Source organism: Monodelphis domestica, chromosome 2, assembly GCF_027887165.1.
Source record: "Monodelphis domestica isolate mMonDom1 chromosome 2, mMonDom1.pri, whole genome shotgun sequence".
Lineage (NCBI taxonomy): Eukaryota > Metazoa > Chordata > Mammalia > Didelphimorphia > Didelphidae > Monodelphis > Monodelphis domestica.
In genome coordinates, this window is record NC_077228.1 from 25049563 (window position 1) to 25067044 (window position 17482).

General features: G+C 42.7%; 1 protein-coding gene across 4 annotated transcripts in view; it reads left to right on the forward strand.

Moving 5' to 3' along the window:
* Positions 1-17482, forward strand: part of LOC130457048 (phosphate carrier protein, mitochondrial-like) — a 38852-nt gene that overhangs the window by 11135 nt on the left and 10235 nt on the right. For 2 of the 4 annotated variants that reach the window (XM_056815104.1, XM_056815105.1), the window contains exon 2: positions 2837-13043. The exons of the other annotated variants lie outside the window; for them this stretch is intronic. In XM_056815104.1, the coding sequence (XP_056671082.1) occupies positions 11945-12985 (1041 nt within the window). In that variant the 5' untranslated portion in view covers positions 2837-11944 and the 3' untranslated portion in view covers positions 12986-13043. Of the gene's footprint in view, positions 1-2836; positions 13044-17482 lie in introns of those variants that run through there. 4 annotated transcript variants of the gene reach the window in all.

The window sequence follows — 17482 nt, forward strand, 5'->3', positions numbered from 1 at the left end:
CAGAGAGATGCAAATCAAAACAACTCTGAGGTATCATCTCACACCTAGCAGATTGGCTAACATGACAGCTATGTAAAGTAATGAATGCTGGAGGGGATGTGGCAAAGTGGGGACATTAATTCATTGCTGGTGGAGTTGTGAATTGATCCAACCATTCTGGAGGGCAATTTGGAACTATGTCCAAAGGGCGATAAAAGACTGTCTGCCCTTTGATCCAGCCATAGCACTGCTGGGCTTGTACCCCAAAGAGATAATGGACAAAAAGACTTGTACAAAAATATTCATAGCTGCGCTCTTTGTGGTGGCCAAAAATTGGAAAATGAGGGGATGCCCCTCAATTGGGGAATGGCTGAACAAATTGTGGTATATGTTGGTGATGGAATACTATTGTGCTAAAAGGAATAATAAAGTGGAGAAGTTCCATGGAGACTGGAACAACCTCCAGGAAGTAATGCAGAGCGAGAGGAGCAGAACCAGGAAAACATTGTACACAGAGACTGATACATTGTGGTACAATCGAAGGTGATGGACTTCTCCATTAGTATCAATGCAATCCCTGTACAATCTGCAGGGATCTAAAAAAAAAATACTACCCACAAGCAGAGGATAAACTGTGGGAGTAAAAACACCGCTGAAAAGCAACTGCTTGACTACAGGGTTGGAGGAGATAAGACTGAGGAGAGACTCTAAATGAACACTATAATGCAAACTCCAACAACAGGGAAATGGGTTCGAGTCAAAAACACATGTGATAACCAGTGGAATCATGCGTCGGCTATGGGAGAGGGAAAGGCAGGGGGGGGGGAGGGGAGGGGAGGAAAAGAAAACGATCTTTGTTTCCAGTGAATAATGTATGAAAACGACCAAATAAAATAATATTAAAATTAAAAAAAAAAAAAAGAATATGGGGCTTCATTATGAGAGCCAGAAGACAGACATGTGATATATTTGGAAGCCAGTCCAGCGGTCTCTCAAAGCTGAGGGTCGTTTTCTGCCTAGGTGGGGTGACTTAGATGAATAATGAGGAGATGGGAGACAACTGAATGCTCAGACCCTGATACTCAGGTGTCACAAAGCTGTTCCGTCTGGCACAGTGTTCATGTTTATTATATAGTTTGGTGGGTACATGCTTTTCTGGCACATAGTCTCATTTTTCAACATACTTGATCTTCCACAGATAATTGGATATGTCACACCTTAACAAATTGCTTAATCAACATTCTGTGATCATTTACCATGTTGCTACAACAGAGAAAATACGTGATAGAGATAAATGACTTAGGCAAGGTAATCAGGAGGTTAGTTCCCCCTGACCTGTGGGATGACCAGCTAAGAGAATTAGCTTTCATAATCAATCAAAATTACTTAGGAGATAGGTAACAAAACATTTCACAGCTAGGGACAGGGTTAAAGGACAAATTCAATATAACCCAGAATCAGGTATCTTTCTGATTTCTAAGTTGCATTTTTCTTTTTTTCACTCAGGCACTTAGTGATGTTGCCTTGATTCGTTGTACACAACGAATTCAGTGAAGTGTGTCAGCAGGTTGTGCTTAGAAGAGTGATTGATGTGCCTGTCGTGCTTAGCCTGCAATGGGTTTGGAGAATCAGAATGTAACGCTGCTGAGAGAGGAAGGGAGGGGTAGTGGGTAATAATCTTTAGGTTTTAATTCTATGAATGTAATCTTTGGGGTAAAAATTTGGGGGGATTAAAGTGGGACATATGTATGTTAACCCTGTAAGCATGTTGCTCTCATCTATTTTTCCTGGGGCTAAGTAAGAATAATAATCATAGCAATTCCAATAATAAGAGGATGTTAATAAGGAAAGTCACTCAGGGGAGTTGAATGGGTATATCATCTTTCCTGGGGGCTGTTTTGCAGTCCCCAGTTTCCATGTGTGACCATGTCAAACAGTGTGGTCTTTGATGGCTCCCGGCATTGTATGAACAATGTAAGTAGGTATGTGAAGTCATCAACAGGAATATGTTGAACGTGAACAGTGGATATTTAGAGATTAAGGAAGTTTAAACAATTGATTATTTCATCCCCCTCTTACCAAGAAGGAGGGATAAGCTACAGAGCCCTGAGTGATCTCAGAGAGAAGTGAATGCATTGCAATAGGTAGGGATAAACTATTTTTAATTTGATTTATGATAGAGTAAGGGAAAGCCTTTGGAACACCGGTAAGACAAATATAAATAAAATATAAAGAGATACAGAATTGGCATTTACTGATGAAGAAGTTAAAGGAGAAGAACATTCATTTTTAGATAAACTTGAAGTCTTCTCCATTCCTGGGAAGAAAAAATGCTAACTCTACTTTGGGAAGGTCCATCTCAGGTGCTATTGAGGACTAATACAGCCATTCAAAATGCAGAGTTAAAGGACCAGTGGATCCCCCACCCCACTACATGGACAGCTGAGGCTTCAGCAGCCAAACTTTTGAAACTAACTGTGAGAGAGGCTGCAGCACCTCTGGGAACTTAAGGGAACTGTTGCTTTAAGAGAATGCCAGCTGGGGAGGCTGTCAAGGACATTGACTTACTGGTTGTAATTTGGGGTTTTTGTGAACCATGCAGGGGGTTGGAGGCCAAGGCCCTTTTTCACTTATGTGGAGTAAAAATCAGTAGTGATTTTTAGAATCTAGACTTAGATTTTTATCTAATTTAGATATCTAAATTCAGAATTTAGATATCTAAATTTTTATTTAGATATCTAAAAATTTAGAATCTAAATTTTTAGAATTTTTAGAAATTCACAATTATGGTTAGCATTAGGATTAATAGTAGTGGTGATCATTTCTGATCCATTATTCTTGTAAATCTCTTGTATAGATGAGCTCAGCTGAGCCCTTCAGAGGAGAGAAAAAAGAAGCCTCTCTCTACATCACAAGCAGTAGAGACATCCTTTCCCTGAAGTGAATAGACCCTTCCCCCTTCAAAGCCCCTTCTGGTTAGTAGTACTCTTTAAAAGTGGCCAAACACCTTTCCTTCCCTTTATTATTCATTCTCAGTTCACTTGCAATCATCATTTCAAGGGTTAAGAAAATGAGATCCCTTGGAAAATTACAGTACAGAGAGTCCCGTGAGGAGGCCATGGAGCCTAGAAGATAAAGACTGTGGCTCTGGCCTTGCACATACCTGAAAAAGAACTAAACCATAAACAAACAAACAAACATAAATAAATGAATCCATGAATAAATAAATAAATAAACAAAAACTAAGAAAGTGTTAATTTGAGAAATACTGCCATGATTCAAAGAGAGATAGGAAACTCTAGGAGAATAAGACAAGATAAAAAGAATATAATATATTCAGACATTATGTCACACACAGGTGTTGGGTAACTTAAGGCACCACTGTATTAATTTCCTATATGCTGAATTCATGTGTACACCTATTGGACACTGTTACTAAGAGAACACTCAAACAATGCTCCCTGACCTCTCCCCATTTCCCCCCACTTCCCTGCTGTTTTCTCCAAATAAGCCACAATCTCCAATATCTTATCAAGTCTCCTGCCTGCTCATTAGAGTAATTTCTAGGGGTACAAGCTCCACCCCCCCCCAATTCCACACCACACATTGTCTACAATGGACATTTGATCTGTTCCCTACTCATCAGATTTATTTATTTATTTGTTTGTTTGGCTTTTTTTTCCTTAACATTTTTTATTTGGTCAATTTCAAACATTATTCCCAGGTTACAAACATCATTTTATATTCCTCCCTCCCTCCCCCTCCCCCTCCCATAGCCGGCATGCAATTCTACTAGTTATTACTTGTGTCCTTGATCAGAACCCATTTCCATGTTGTTGTTTGCACTAGGATGTTCATTTAGAGTCTACATCCCCAACCATATCCCTTTGACCCATGTAATCAAGTGATTGTTTTTCTGTGTTTCTACTCCCACAGTTTTTCCTCTGAATGTGGATAGTGTTGTTCCTCATATATCCCTCTGGGTTGTTCAGGATCACTGCATTGCCACTAATGGAGAAGTCCATTATGTTTGATTGAACCACAATGTATCCGTCTCTGTGTACAATATTCTGGTTCTGCTCCTTTCGCTCTGCATCACTTCCTGGAGGTCCTTCCAGTCTCCATTGAATTCCTCCACTTTATTATTCCTTTGAGCACAATAGTATTCCATCACCAACAGATACCAAAATGTGTTCAGACATTCCCCAATTGAAGGACATCCTCTCATTTTCCATTTTTTTGCCACCACAAAGAGCGCTGCTATGAATATTCTTATACAAGCCTTTTTCCATAAGATCTCTTTGGGGTACAAACCCGCAGTGCTATGGCTGGATCAAAGGGCAGACAGTCTTTTATCGCCCTTTGGGCATAGTTCCAGATTGCCCTCCAGAATGGTTGTATCAATTCACAACTCCACCAGTAATGCATTAGTGTCCCAACTTTGCCACATCCCCTCCAGCATTTATTACTTTCCTTTGCTGTCATGTTAGCCAATCTGCTAGGTGTGAGGTGATACCTCAGAGTTGTTTTGATTTGCATCTCTCTGATTATAGGAGATTTAGAGCATTTTTCATATGCTTATTAATGGTTTTGATTTCTTTGACTGAAAATTGCCTATTCATGGCCCTTGCCCATTTATCAATTGGAGAATGGCTTGAATTTTTGTACAATTGATTTAGCTCTTTGTAAATTTGAGTGATTAGACCTTTGTCAGAGGTTTTTGTTATGATAATTGTTTCCCAGTTTGTTATTTCCCTTCTGATTTTGGTTGCATTGGTTTTGTTTGTACAAAAACTTTAATTTGATGCAGTCAAAATTATTTATTTTATATTTTGTGACTCTTTCTAAGTCTTGCTTGGTTTTAAAATCTTTCCCTTCCCAAAGGTCTGACATGTATACTATTCTGTGTTCACCTAATTTACTTATAGTTTCCTTCTTTATGTTCAAGTCTTTCACCCATTCTGAGTTTATCTTGGTGTAGGGTGTGAGATGTTGATCCAAGCCTAATCTCTCCCACACTGTCTTCCAGTTTTCCCAGCAGTTTTTGTCAAATAGTGGATTTTTGTTCCAAAAGCTGGGATCTTTGGGCTTGTCATAGACTGTCTTGCTGAGGTCACTTACCCCAAGTCTATTCCACTGATCCTCCTTTCTGTCTCTTAGCTAGTACCAAATTGTATTAATGACCACTGCTTTATAATATAGTCTGAGATCTGGGACTGCAAGGCCCCCTTCCTTTATTATTTTTTTTCATTATTTCCCTGAATATCCTTGATCTTTTGTTCTTCCAAATGAACTTTGTTATGGTTTTTTCTAATTCAGTAAAAATGTTTTTTGGAAGTTCAATGGGTATGGCACTAAATAAATAGATAAGTTTGGGTAGGATGGTCATTTTTATTATGTTAGTTCATCCTACCCATGAGCAGTTGATGTTTTTCCAATTGCTCAGATCTAGTTTTAGTTGTGTGGAAAGTGTTTTGTAGTTGTGTTCATATAGTTCCTGTGTTTGTCTCAACAGGTAGATTCCTAAGTATTTTATATTGTCTAAGGTGATTTTGAATGGAATTTCTCTTTCTAATTCTTGCTGCTGAGATGAGTTGGAGATATATAGACATGCTGATGACTTATGTGGGTTTATTTTGTATCCTGAAACTTTGCTAAAGTTGTTGATTATTTTCACTAGCTTTTTAGTTGATTCTCTAGGATTCTTTAAGTAGACCATCATATCATCTGTAAAGAGTGATAGCTTGGTCTCTTCATTGCCAATTTTAATACCTTCAATTTCTTTTTATTCTCTAATTGCTACTGCTAGTGTTTCTAGTACAATGTTTAAATAATAGAGGTGATAATGGGCATCCTTGTTTCACTCCTGATCTTATTGGGAAAGCTTCTAGTTTGTCCCCATTGCAGATGATGTTGGCTGATGGTTTTAGATAAACATTGTTTATTATTTTTAGGAAAGACCCTTCTATTGCTATACTTTCTAGTGTTTTCAACAGGAATGTGTGTTGTATTTTCTCAAAAGCTTTTTCTGCGTCTATTGAGATAATCATGTGATTGTTGTTGGTTTGCTTGTTGATATGGTCAATTATGTGGATGGTCTTTTCCTAATATTGAGCCATCCTTGTATTCCTGGTATAAATCCCACCTGATCATAGTGAATAACTCTCCTGATCACTTGCTGAAGTCTTTTTGCTAGTATTCTATTTAAGATTTTTTTATCTATGTTCATTAAGGAGATTGGTCTATAGTTTTTTTCCTCCAGTTTTGACCTGCTTGGCTTTGGAATCCGTACCATATTTGTGTCATAAAAGGAATTTGGCAGTACCCCCTCTTTGCTTATTATATCAAATAGTTTGTATAGTACTGGGATTAGCTATTCTTTGAATGTTTGATAGAATTCACTTGTGAATCCATCAGGCCCTGGGGATTTTTTTCTTAGGGAGTTCATTGATGGCCTGTTCAATTTCTTTTTCTGATATGGGATTATTTAAGAATTCTATTTCTTCTTCTGTTAATCTAGGCAATTTATATTTTTGTAAATATTCATCCATATCACCTAGATTGGCATATTTTTTTGCCATATAATTGGACAAAATAGTTTTTAATGATTGCCTTAATTTCCTCTTCATTGGAGGTGAGTTCTCCCTTTTAATCTATGATACTGTTAATTTGATTTTCTTCTTTCCTTTTTTTATTAGATTGACCAGTACTTTGTCTATTATGTTTGTTTTTTCAAAATACCAGCTTCTAGTCTTATTTATTAGTTCAATAGTTCAATCGCTTTCAATTTTATTAATTTTTCCCTTAATTTTTAGGATTTCTAATTTGGTTTTCTTCTGGGGGTTTTTAATTTGTTTGCTTTCAAGTTTTTGACTCACATGTCCAATTCATTGACCTCTGCCCTCCCTAGTTTGTTAATATATGAACTCAAGGATATAAATTTTCCCCTGAGTACTGCTTTGGCTGCATCCCATAGAGTCTGAAAGGATGTCTCATCATTGTCATTTTCTTCAATGAAATTCTTAATTGTTTCTATGATTTGTTCTCTAACTAACCAATTTTGGAGAATCATATTTAATTTCCAATTAATTTTTGATTTGGCTCTCCATGTACCCTTACTGATCATTCTTTTTATTGCCTGCTTTTTGTGGCTTCTAGCTGTTTCTCCAATTGGGAGTTCTTGTCCTTTAGATTGTTTTTTTCTCTTTGAACTATTTCCCACTTCTCTTGCCAGAAGGCTTCCATCTTTTTGATAACCTCCACTTTAAATTCTTCCAGAGCTTATGGGAAATTTCCATTTTTTAGAAGGTTTTGTCTTTGTTTGAATTTCCTCCTGTATTTCCTCTGTAGCCTGGGTTTTTCCTCCATAAACATTTTCGAGGGTCACTGCCTTTTTATTTTTTTTCTTGGAGGGTGTTTGTTGGTCCTGTGCACTATTTGCCATCACTGTGGAGGTTTTTCCTTCCCTTTTTCAGTCAGAAATATGAGTGAGCTGGGCAGGTTCTCTGTGTGTGGAGTTAAGGAGCAAGGATTTTGCCTGAGGCAAGCTTTCGAATCTCCACAGCTGTTTGCAGCTCTTCTTTGCACTGCCTTCCCAGGGGCGCCCACGGTCTGCGCTCCCCCGCCCGCCGGGGGTTTCAGGTGTAGCTGTTCTCAGGGGTAAGTCTTTGGTGGCCTTAGTTAGTTTCCAAGGACCTAGAGGTGCCCCTCGCTCACTTGCTGATTCTGGAATGTGCTGTCTGTGACTCTGGTTCTGTAGGTGGGGTGGGGGAGGGTAGATCAGCTCACATTTGGGTGGGAGCTTTTTCAGCCAAGAGGCTGAAATAGTATGGAAATGCCCAAATCCCATGTACCTTCAGTGTTGTGCCCTACTGTAGAGTTCCTCTGTTCTTCTGAAAATGGGTTTTATGGTCTTTTGAGGTAGTCTATGTCAATGGGTGCTGGGGAGAGGAAGTGTCCTGTGTCTAGACTGCCTCCATGCTTACCCGGAAGTCCTACTCATCAGATTTTGATGATGGGGGTCAGACAGGGAATTGATATTGTTCCATCAAGGTGCCATTGTGAAGAACCAAAACAAAGGAGAGCCACAGACAGACCCAGGAGAGGTGAATAAAGACATTTATGCCTCCTTTTAGATAAACCACAACGTAAGGTTCTGAAAAATCTGGGTTCTCCCTGGAACTTCCCTAAATATCTTTGCTCTGCAGAGTTAAACATGGAAGATGTGCCCAGTGATCTAGAATGTGGTGGTCAACTGAGCCACAAGGTTGGACAGCTTGCCCCACAGACACAGAATGGAAAAATGCTTTTATACTCTACCAGCCCATTAATATTTATGATTTGATCTTGTTCTTTCTGTTACAAACTTTAGAGAAGAATGGGCAGGCTGGTATGAATTTGGAATTGCAAGATATGGATATGACTATTTTGGTAAATTTCCGATTACCTCAGTAACGTGAGGAAGCCTAAGCAGCAAAATGACAGAATTAGAGAATATTTGGCCTACTGCTTTTCCGGGAAATCTCTGGGTATCAACTGCTGAGAATTTGAAATGAGTCATTGAGATAGAAACAGGATATAGTGACACTAATGCCTGGTGGGAAAGGGTCAGATATACTACTAGCAACTTGGGGAAATCAGATTGTTACATCTGCACAAGTGGATAGCCTAGAGCTCACATTGCTCCATTTCCAATGGGCTAGATAAATGTGAGACCAAATTCTAGTGTATGGCTAATTTCTTTAGGGAGCGGACCTTAGAGCATTTCAGCACACTGTTATTCCTATACCCTCCTGTGACTTTGGGAACTAAGAGAATATTTTCAGAGAGGTGGGTCACTGGGAACATACAGCATGTATCTCATGACTCGAAGGATGTGTCTCTGGTCCCCGACAGCTGGGGTGTTCACATATATGGAATTTGACTGATAAGCCTGATTTTGCTAACCTGAGTGTACCAAGGGCAGATCTCTGGTGGTGCTGTGGAGAACCCATGCTGAGGAAGGTCTTGGTAAATTGGATTGGTACTCATGCTCTAGTGAAATTGGCCATTCCCTTTGCTACAGTATATCTGAATCATACCCAGGAAGAAGGTAAGAAAAGGCAGAAATGAGATGCCCCTCAGGGCTTGATTGATCCTTCAGTGTACTTGGATATTATTGGGGTACCCAGGGGAGGCCCTGATAAATTCAAGGCTGGAAATGAGATAGCTGCTGATGTGGAATAAATAAATGAGAATATGAACTGAATTAATTACATTTACTACAACCAACAGAGATTTATAAATTATACTAAGAATACAATTATAGGTTTAGCTCAGCAACTGGATACAAGCAGTTAGATGACATGGGAAAACAGAGTTGCTTTGGTCATGTCCCTGGCACAGAAAGGGGGAGTTTGTGTTGTGATAAGAGGATCTTGCTGTACCTATATACCTAATAATACATCCCCAGATGGATCTGTCACAAGGGCACTTAGAGAGTTGAGTGCTGTCTCAGATGAACTGAAGTGAAACCCAGGGGCTAATACTGCCCTGTGGAATGAGTGCCAGAACTCAATGTTCAACAGGAAGTGTAAATTTTAGGGTTGTGACTTAATCTAAATCTAATTGGTCGCCAAAGAAGTTCCCAAATAAAATACCCAAGTCAGTTTGGAAATTTTATGGTGGTCTAATTAATATAGAGGGAAAGAATTAAGAAGAAGAGAGAGGGAAAGGATATAGGATTTCTCTGGCCTAGCCTGTGCCAGGGCTCTTTTCAGGAGATTAGAGGCTTCCTAAGAGGATAGTGTTTTGGAAGGTAAAGGAGAAAGGAATCAGCCTAAATTCCGAGAGAGCTCGGAGAAGATACCTCACTTGAACTAGGTTACTAAGCTTCCCCCAGTAGTGTATCAAAGACTCTCACCACCAAACCCGGACAATAGCTTCCGCCGTGCCAAGATGCCAAGACGCTCAGCATGCTGCCGCCAGCCACCTCTCCGCACAAAGAGGACATAGCTCCATCCACAATTGTTATTGTTGGTGTTCTTTTACTTATTCCTTATTTGATTCCCTGTTTTATTATTCTGATTCAGAGAACTGTAGAGAATATGCATGTTGTGGTTCAAAAACCACATTGCAACCAGGAGCTTCCCAAAATGATGATTTTGAGAAAGCAGAAATTCTAACTTGAAAGTGGTAGCTTGGACAAAGGGGGAGCTGAATCTATTTTGTGCTTTACCCCTTTGATGAAGAGGGGGAATAAGGCAACTTTGAAGTGAAAATTGGTAGGATTATGTGGATTAAAATCACAGTATATATTAGTTAGTATTCGTAATCATAGACTGGCAACTTCCTATAGAAAATTAGTGAAAGTTAGGTGTTCTTCAGAGGGGGATACCAATCTCTCCTTATGAAGAGCAATGAAATCCCCCTCCCCAAGCAGCTTTATACATATATAGAAACATAAATATACACTTTTCATTCACTCTTTTTTAATGTGGCCCAAATCCCCCTTTCTCCCCTTTTTCTTATTATGGATTCCAAATAGCTCTAATAGTCAGTATTCAAAAGCTTAAGAGGTTAACAACTGAATAGTGATGGAAAACTCCCATGGGAAAAGTCCTAAAACTTAACTGCTACAATCTTGACTCCCTGTCCCAAATGTTTCAGTCCAAAAGGCTTTGGCCATGTCTAAAAGTCTGAGGAGGAATGCTCCCATGAGTTTCAGAAAGCTGGGAAACCTAAGGTGGGCAGGGCAAGATCAAGAAAATACAGCACACACAGACATTGTGCTACACATAGGTGGTGGGCCTCTGAAGAGAATCTCGCATTGTGTTACAAAATCTGACTTTATTTGTATATCTTTGGACATTGCTATTGAGTTGAACACCCAGAGCTGTACCCCCATCCTCTCCCCTTCCTTATAAAGGCTGCATTTTTCTCTGCCAGCAGCTTATCCAATTTCTTGTCTACTCATTAGAGTAACTTTGGGGTGCAGACCCCGAGATTCCACTCCAAACATTACTAATCAATATTCCAATATAATATAGAAAGGCATGACCCTGGGCAAATGATGTCACCATCTGACCTCAGTTTCCCCATCTGTAAAAAGACAGCCTTTCAGCTCTAGAGCAAATTTAAGTTGCTTCCCTTCCCCATCCTCAGGGTCCCCATTTGTAAAATGAGGGCAGTGAACTCGATGATGGTCTGGGAGGTCCACACCTAATGCAATAGTCTCTCCCCTTCCCCCATGATTGCTGGAGTCTTACCATTGAGGGGATGGGCTGGACTTGAGCAGGGCCAATAGATAGGATCAGCTAAGGAGGTTGGGGGAGGGGAGACAGCTCCAAGAGTCTTGCCCCCCCACTAGAAATGGAGTGGGGCACAATGTGAGGATGGTCATTGGCTAAGGAAAATATCACTCCATGAAGGAGAGAGATTGAGGATGATGGTCATTGGCTCAAAGAACTGGAGAAGGTGAGGTTAGAAAACATGGGCAGGCTTGAGGGGAAGTGTGGAATATGATTGGCTACGGAGGTGCCAGTCAGGGCTTTATGTGGAGAGCATATTTTTTGGCTGTCCAGAAGGATGGTGTAAAATAGAAGACAGGCAACAGGACTACTTATTGGCTAAGGGAGTGCAGATGATGATTGGTTAAGGCAGGGGATTGAAGTTTAGATGGTGATTGGTTAAGAAGGAGAACGTGTAAGGGATGGTGATTGGCTATGGTGAAGCCCCATGTGAGGGTGGCGATTGGTTAAGAGAGAGGGAAGCGGGAAACTAAACCTGACAACCATTGGTCGAAAACTAAGATAGGTGGGTCTTGTGGGCAGAGGATAGACATGATTGGCGAGGCAGGGTGGGACTTCCAGGAGGAGCCCGGCTCATTTCCCACCCGTATCTCGCTCTGCTCAGCCGCACTCCTTCGAGGTCTGAGACTGCCCAGCCCTCTCACCACCGGCCAACGGTCTCTGGACATCCCGCAGCCATGTCACCGTCATCGACCCCCCGAGGTCCGTGGACTGCGGTGTCGTCATCGCCATTCCTGACATGGCAGAGGAGCCGGCGGCCAAGGGGGGATCGGGATAGTCCCGAGTACGGCTCGGCCAAGTACCTGGCACTGTGCGGCTTGAGCGGTGGGATGAGCACCGGTCTCTCACATACTATGGTCTTGCCGCTGGACCTGATCAAATGCCGCCTGCAGGTGGCGCCGACCAAATACCCGGGGCTGGTATCTGGCTTCAGCCTGGTGTCTCTCCAGGAAGGCATGCGTGGGATGACGCGTGGCTGGGCACCCACACTGCTGGGCTTCTCCATGCAGGGTTTTGTCAAATTCAGCCTGTATGAAATGTTTAAACACCGCTTGTCCCGCCGTCTAAGCGAGGAGGGATTCTATGTGTGGCGCACCGCTGTGTACATGCTAGCCGCGACTGGCGCTGGATTTTTCGCCAGCTTAGTGCTCCTGCCCATGGATATCGTGAAGATGCGCATGCAGACGCAGCCGAACTTCCCCGGCATGCTGCGCCAGGCGATGCCCAAGGTGTGGTCTCAGGAGGGTCCGATGGCCTTCTACCGGGGCCTGGGCCCGCTCTGGATGCGCCAGATGCCCTACACCGTAGTCAAGTTCGCGTGCTACGAGCGCACCTTGGAGATGCTCTACAAGTATGCCGTGGCCAAGCCCCAGTGCCAGTGCAGCCTGCCCCAGCAGCTGGCCGTCACCTTTGTGGCAGGCTACGTTTCTGGCATCCTAGGTGCCATTGTCTCACACCCAGCTGACACTGCCATGACCATACTCAGCAAGGAGAACTACAAGAAAAATATGTTCGACATTCTGCAGCAGCTCGGGCCCACCAGCGTGTGGAATGGGCTCTCAACGCGCATCCTCATGATCGGCACGCTTTCAGCGTTCCAGTGGTTCTTCTACAACGTATTCAAGGTCATGTATCGGCTGCCACGGCCCCCGCCCCCACAGATGCCGGAGTCCCTGCGCTGGAGGCTGGAGCAGCAGCGGCTGCGCTCCCGCCGCTAGCGCCTCTGGGAGAAAGCATCGTTGAATTTCTGTAGGGCTAATACTTGGCTAACTTAAACACGTTCTGTTTCTTTTATTGGTAACGATTCATTGCTTTTCTTGCAGAGAAAGACAGGCCGGCCAGCGTGCTGTTGTAACTTGGTAGATAGCTGGAAACTTGGGAGAGCAGCATGTTTTAGGAGGAATTTGGCTTCCCCTTGCCAAGCACTGTTAATAGGAAGATTAGCGGGAAGCTTTGGGGACCAAAGGAGAGGGGCCCATGGTGCCCAGCCTAATGGGAATTGTGGGTTGGCTGAGGAGACCTGACTCCTCCCCCCATTCCGGGATGGATTCCTCAGTATATGGTGGGCTCCAGGAAGGTGATGGGAGGCAGGTGGGGTGTGTGAATTGATGGTATTGCTCCACAGGCTTTTGGGTCGACTCTCAATTTGTATTAAGCATTTTCCAGGAAAAAGTAGATAACTCGGTTCTTACTTTGCTTTTCCCCCCTTTTCTTCATGATGTTGTTGATGGCTCCCCCAGAGAACTGTTACAATTGGATCAAAGTGGGAAGTCTGAATGGAATGAGAGAGTGACTTGGGACTTAAAGAAAAAGCAGAAAAAATCTTTGTACTCCAAAATACCACTTGGTCTAACTCCCGCTTTCAACAGCTATACTTCCAGAGAAGACCACCCTAGGCCATGTATGTAAACAAAGACCTCTGCAATCTGCAAAGTCTTGAGGTTGGTTGGCTTTTTTTTCCCCTGTTGAGTAAAGAAGTATGGCTTTGTAAACTTCTTGAGGTGGGAAAAATCAAGTTTACCGGTCAATTCTTTTTAATAATATTCAGTAATAATAGTTCGACTATATTTAAAGTTTATTCAATTTAATTCAAAATTGGGAGCACCATTCTCAGTTTGCTGTAGCTTGCATATGTCTGCTTATAGATGTTGCTCTGAAATAAGTGGGATTCTGAAAACCAAATGTGGTGAGAAAATCTTGGCTCCCGCAAATATCCCCTAATAGTCTTAGAGGTGTTGGATAGTAAACCTGTTACACATTTTTGCAATACGTTGATTATTAACCTTTTGTTAGATAAAATGTTCCTTTGACCAAAATGCTTAAAGCTGGAATGTGGAAGCTATTTTGAGAGGTAATAAAGACCTTGGTAGATAATAAGAACAAAGGTAGTCAAGGCTTGTGAATAAACACGTGGAATGATTCTTTCTCAGATTTCTTGTCTCCTGTTTACATGAAACCTTTCACTGCTGGAGCATAAAAAAGGACAGCGGCCTCGTGTTGGAATGCTTAGGCTTTTCGTTGCATTTGAAATTTTGTATGAAAAATGCAAACAGTTCTTTTAAGTGGCAGCTGTGATACAGTCTCACTTTACCAAAATTCCAAAACACAGAAGTGCATTTCCCCCCACAGTTGCCACATCACTAAAATGTTAGTAGATGTTTGCTGTGGCCAGTAATTTTCTTAAAAAATAACTTGGGGAATTGTTCAAAATGTGGGAAATCTCAGCAAGAAGGCTGGGTGAACTGGGCCGTGGAATTCTGTGGCAGCTCTTGGATGAGGTTTATGGCCACAGCAACTCCATGAAAAATTATTTTTGGGGTAGAAGGGAGGGTCCAGGAAAATTCTGTAAGACATCCTTTGTTTGTTTACTTAGAGAATGCTAAAGTCAACTCAAGGGAGCCATCTGTGTGTGATCAAGCAATTTCTTATTGAATACTTGGGTTTCTAATTCAGCCTTTTAGTGCCAGTTAATACAAATAAGGGAGTCTAGTGCAATAGTAAGATTATAGGTAAAGAATGAATAAATCCTAAAATCAAAGATGGAGAGCCTGGCATTGTGCAAAAAGCATTCTTGGCTTTGGGGGACCTGAATCCAATCCCATCCTTGACACTAGCTGTTCACCTGGGTCTGTAAAATTAGACAGTTCTCTGGAGCCCTTTTCAGCTCTGTCATTAGTCCTTCAGATTCACTGACCCCACATCTTGGGGGAGATCTTTGATACAGGCCTCTTCTGTAGCTTAAGGAACAGCCTCCAGAACACAGGAGAGAGATGCATCTCTAGTCCTTAGGGTAAACCTGGTATGTGTTCCTGCTCATTACAGTCTTCTGCGCCAGGAACTTAGAGAACTGAACCTGATCGAAGTCATGGGGCCCAAGTTCAAAATCCAGCCTTGCTACTTACCACTTGGGTGACCTCTGGACCTCGTTTTCCTTACTAGTAAGACTGAGTGGTTGTTGCCACCCTGAAGGTCCCTTCTGATTCCAGATCTAAGTGTGCCCCAAACTCGTGTGTCCATCCACGTGTATGCTGGCGGCTTAACCACTGTGGCCAGGCTCAGACTTTCTGATCTGGAAACTACTTCCCAGATCTAGTCCAACTGCTTTATTTTATAAGTGACAAAAATTGGGTTGGCGAAGGCCACGAGGGCCATAAGGCCAGCTGGGCCCTCCGCTTGGAAGGCCCATTGCCTTCCTCAGACACTTTGGCTCTGTGCTGCGAAGACATGAAGCCTGCCTAATTTGTACAGTGGAGGATTTGGTGAAACAGGTGGCCTCTTGGGAAAATCTCAAGCGTAACGTCATGTAGTGTGTCATCCTTACTCAATGGCTGAAGGTGCCAGGGAGTTGGGGTGTCCCTGGAAAATGGGGTTCAGCAAAGGTTGAGTGAGGGAGGATTCAGTTTTCTTTCTTTCCTCCCAGTCTGGTTTTTGTAGCTCCCCAGGAAGCTTGTTTAGTGAGCTTCTCTTTTCCCCCAGGTGATGGTTAAAGCAGCTTTCTGGAGGATATAATTAATTTCCTGACAACCAGTTGTGATGTCAAGCATTGAGCAGTCCTTTGAGAGGTGAATAAGGGGGAGAAGGAGGCGAGCACTTGAAAAACAAAGGCCATATTTACATGCTAATGTCACCAGTGATAAAGATTTGGAAGAATCCTGGGATAATGATTATAATAATGTTATGAATATTTTTCCTTGAGGCATAAGGGTGTCTTTAGAAGATGTTTCTTACAGCCCTTCCCCTAATTTCTCAGTTTTCAAAGGCGAGAATAATTACTTAAAGCAAAAGGCGATCTATTCACCATCCTAAGGCAGTCCTTTTGTCTTCTGTGGTCTGAAAGATGAATGATTTCTTGATTATATGCCAAGAGATTCTAGCATCATTTAGGAAGGGTTTTTAATAGTTTTGTCTTCTTGAATTCTGACACCTTGGAGAGAGGAGCTGAACAGAACCTCACTGAGTTTCTTTTATCAGTTTATTCAAACACAGGATTTGAGGGACTTATTTTCGAGTGAGCTTTCCAATTTCCCTGTTCCTTTGAAGCCAAAATGCATGGGAAGGAGCCACTTTTAACTTTGTGGAAGGAAAATGGTAAATACCGTTAGACAGACATCAAAACCAAAGTGAAAATGGAGGCAAATGATAGGCATACAGGTGGAGAACGGTTCTACGTCCAAGCTCTTCTTTCTCTTCTGTTAAATTTGGGGGATGTAATTGGGAAGGAGGAGCCCCAGAGGTGGGAAAGCAGGTGCCAGTGACTGGTGGGCCTGCCACCTTATCTTCTATACAGGGGCTGCTGGTTTAGGCTTTCAAAGCAGGGCATAGATAGGATGTAAGGTGGCCTGTCCTTCTTCCAGGGGACCCTCGGACCACTCAGCCGACTTGGGAGACTTAGTCCATCCTGTGGAGATGATTGTTAGACCTTTGGGCGTAGCTGAACTTTAAGGAAGCCAGAGAATGGCAATATGTCTGGTGGGTCTGTGGGGTGACTGTAGAGCGTGAGCGTGCTCCCATCTCGTCCATAGTTTAGACCAAGCCCAGAGGGGTCGGGGGCTCTCCCAGGGCTACCTACGCTGGCGTCCTTATCTTTGTTTATGAAGAGGACGGAGGATGAGAAGTCAACTTGTACATAAATTGGATTGAAGAGAGGCAGCGGAGCAGGAAGCGCCCAACACCATTCTCTCTCCTGGAGGCATCCCAGAGACGTCAGAGGCAAGACAAAAGTCATACTGGTGCTGAAGGGGATGACCCTGGCTTCTCCCACGCCTCACCAAGCTCTAAGGCAGGGGTCCCCAACTTGTTACCCAGGGGGCCAGTTCACTGTCCCTCAGACCATTGGAGGGCCGGACCCAACCCTAACCCTAACCCTAAATCCATGCAGTATGCACAGTGCGGAATCCCCTCCCCCAGCTCGGCGCTCACCATGCTGACGCTCATCGTGCAGTCACATAATCCTTTGCCCAGCGTTCTCTCAAGGCACCACGCAGAGGATGATGTCACCAGAAATAGTGCTGTACGTGAGCGATGCCGTGCTTTGTGGTGACACCACATACAGCTCCTCTCACTGACCGTCAGTGAAAGAGGTGCCCCTTCCGGAAGTGGCCTTCGGGCTGTAGTTTGGGGATCCCTGCTCTAAGGGTCCATATACCTGCTTTAGCCGTCTTCATGGCCTCCAGAACAAATGATTCTCATCTTCCCCTTCCACATGCCAGGATGAA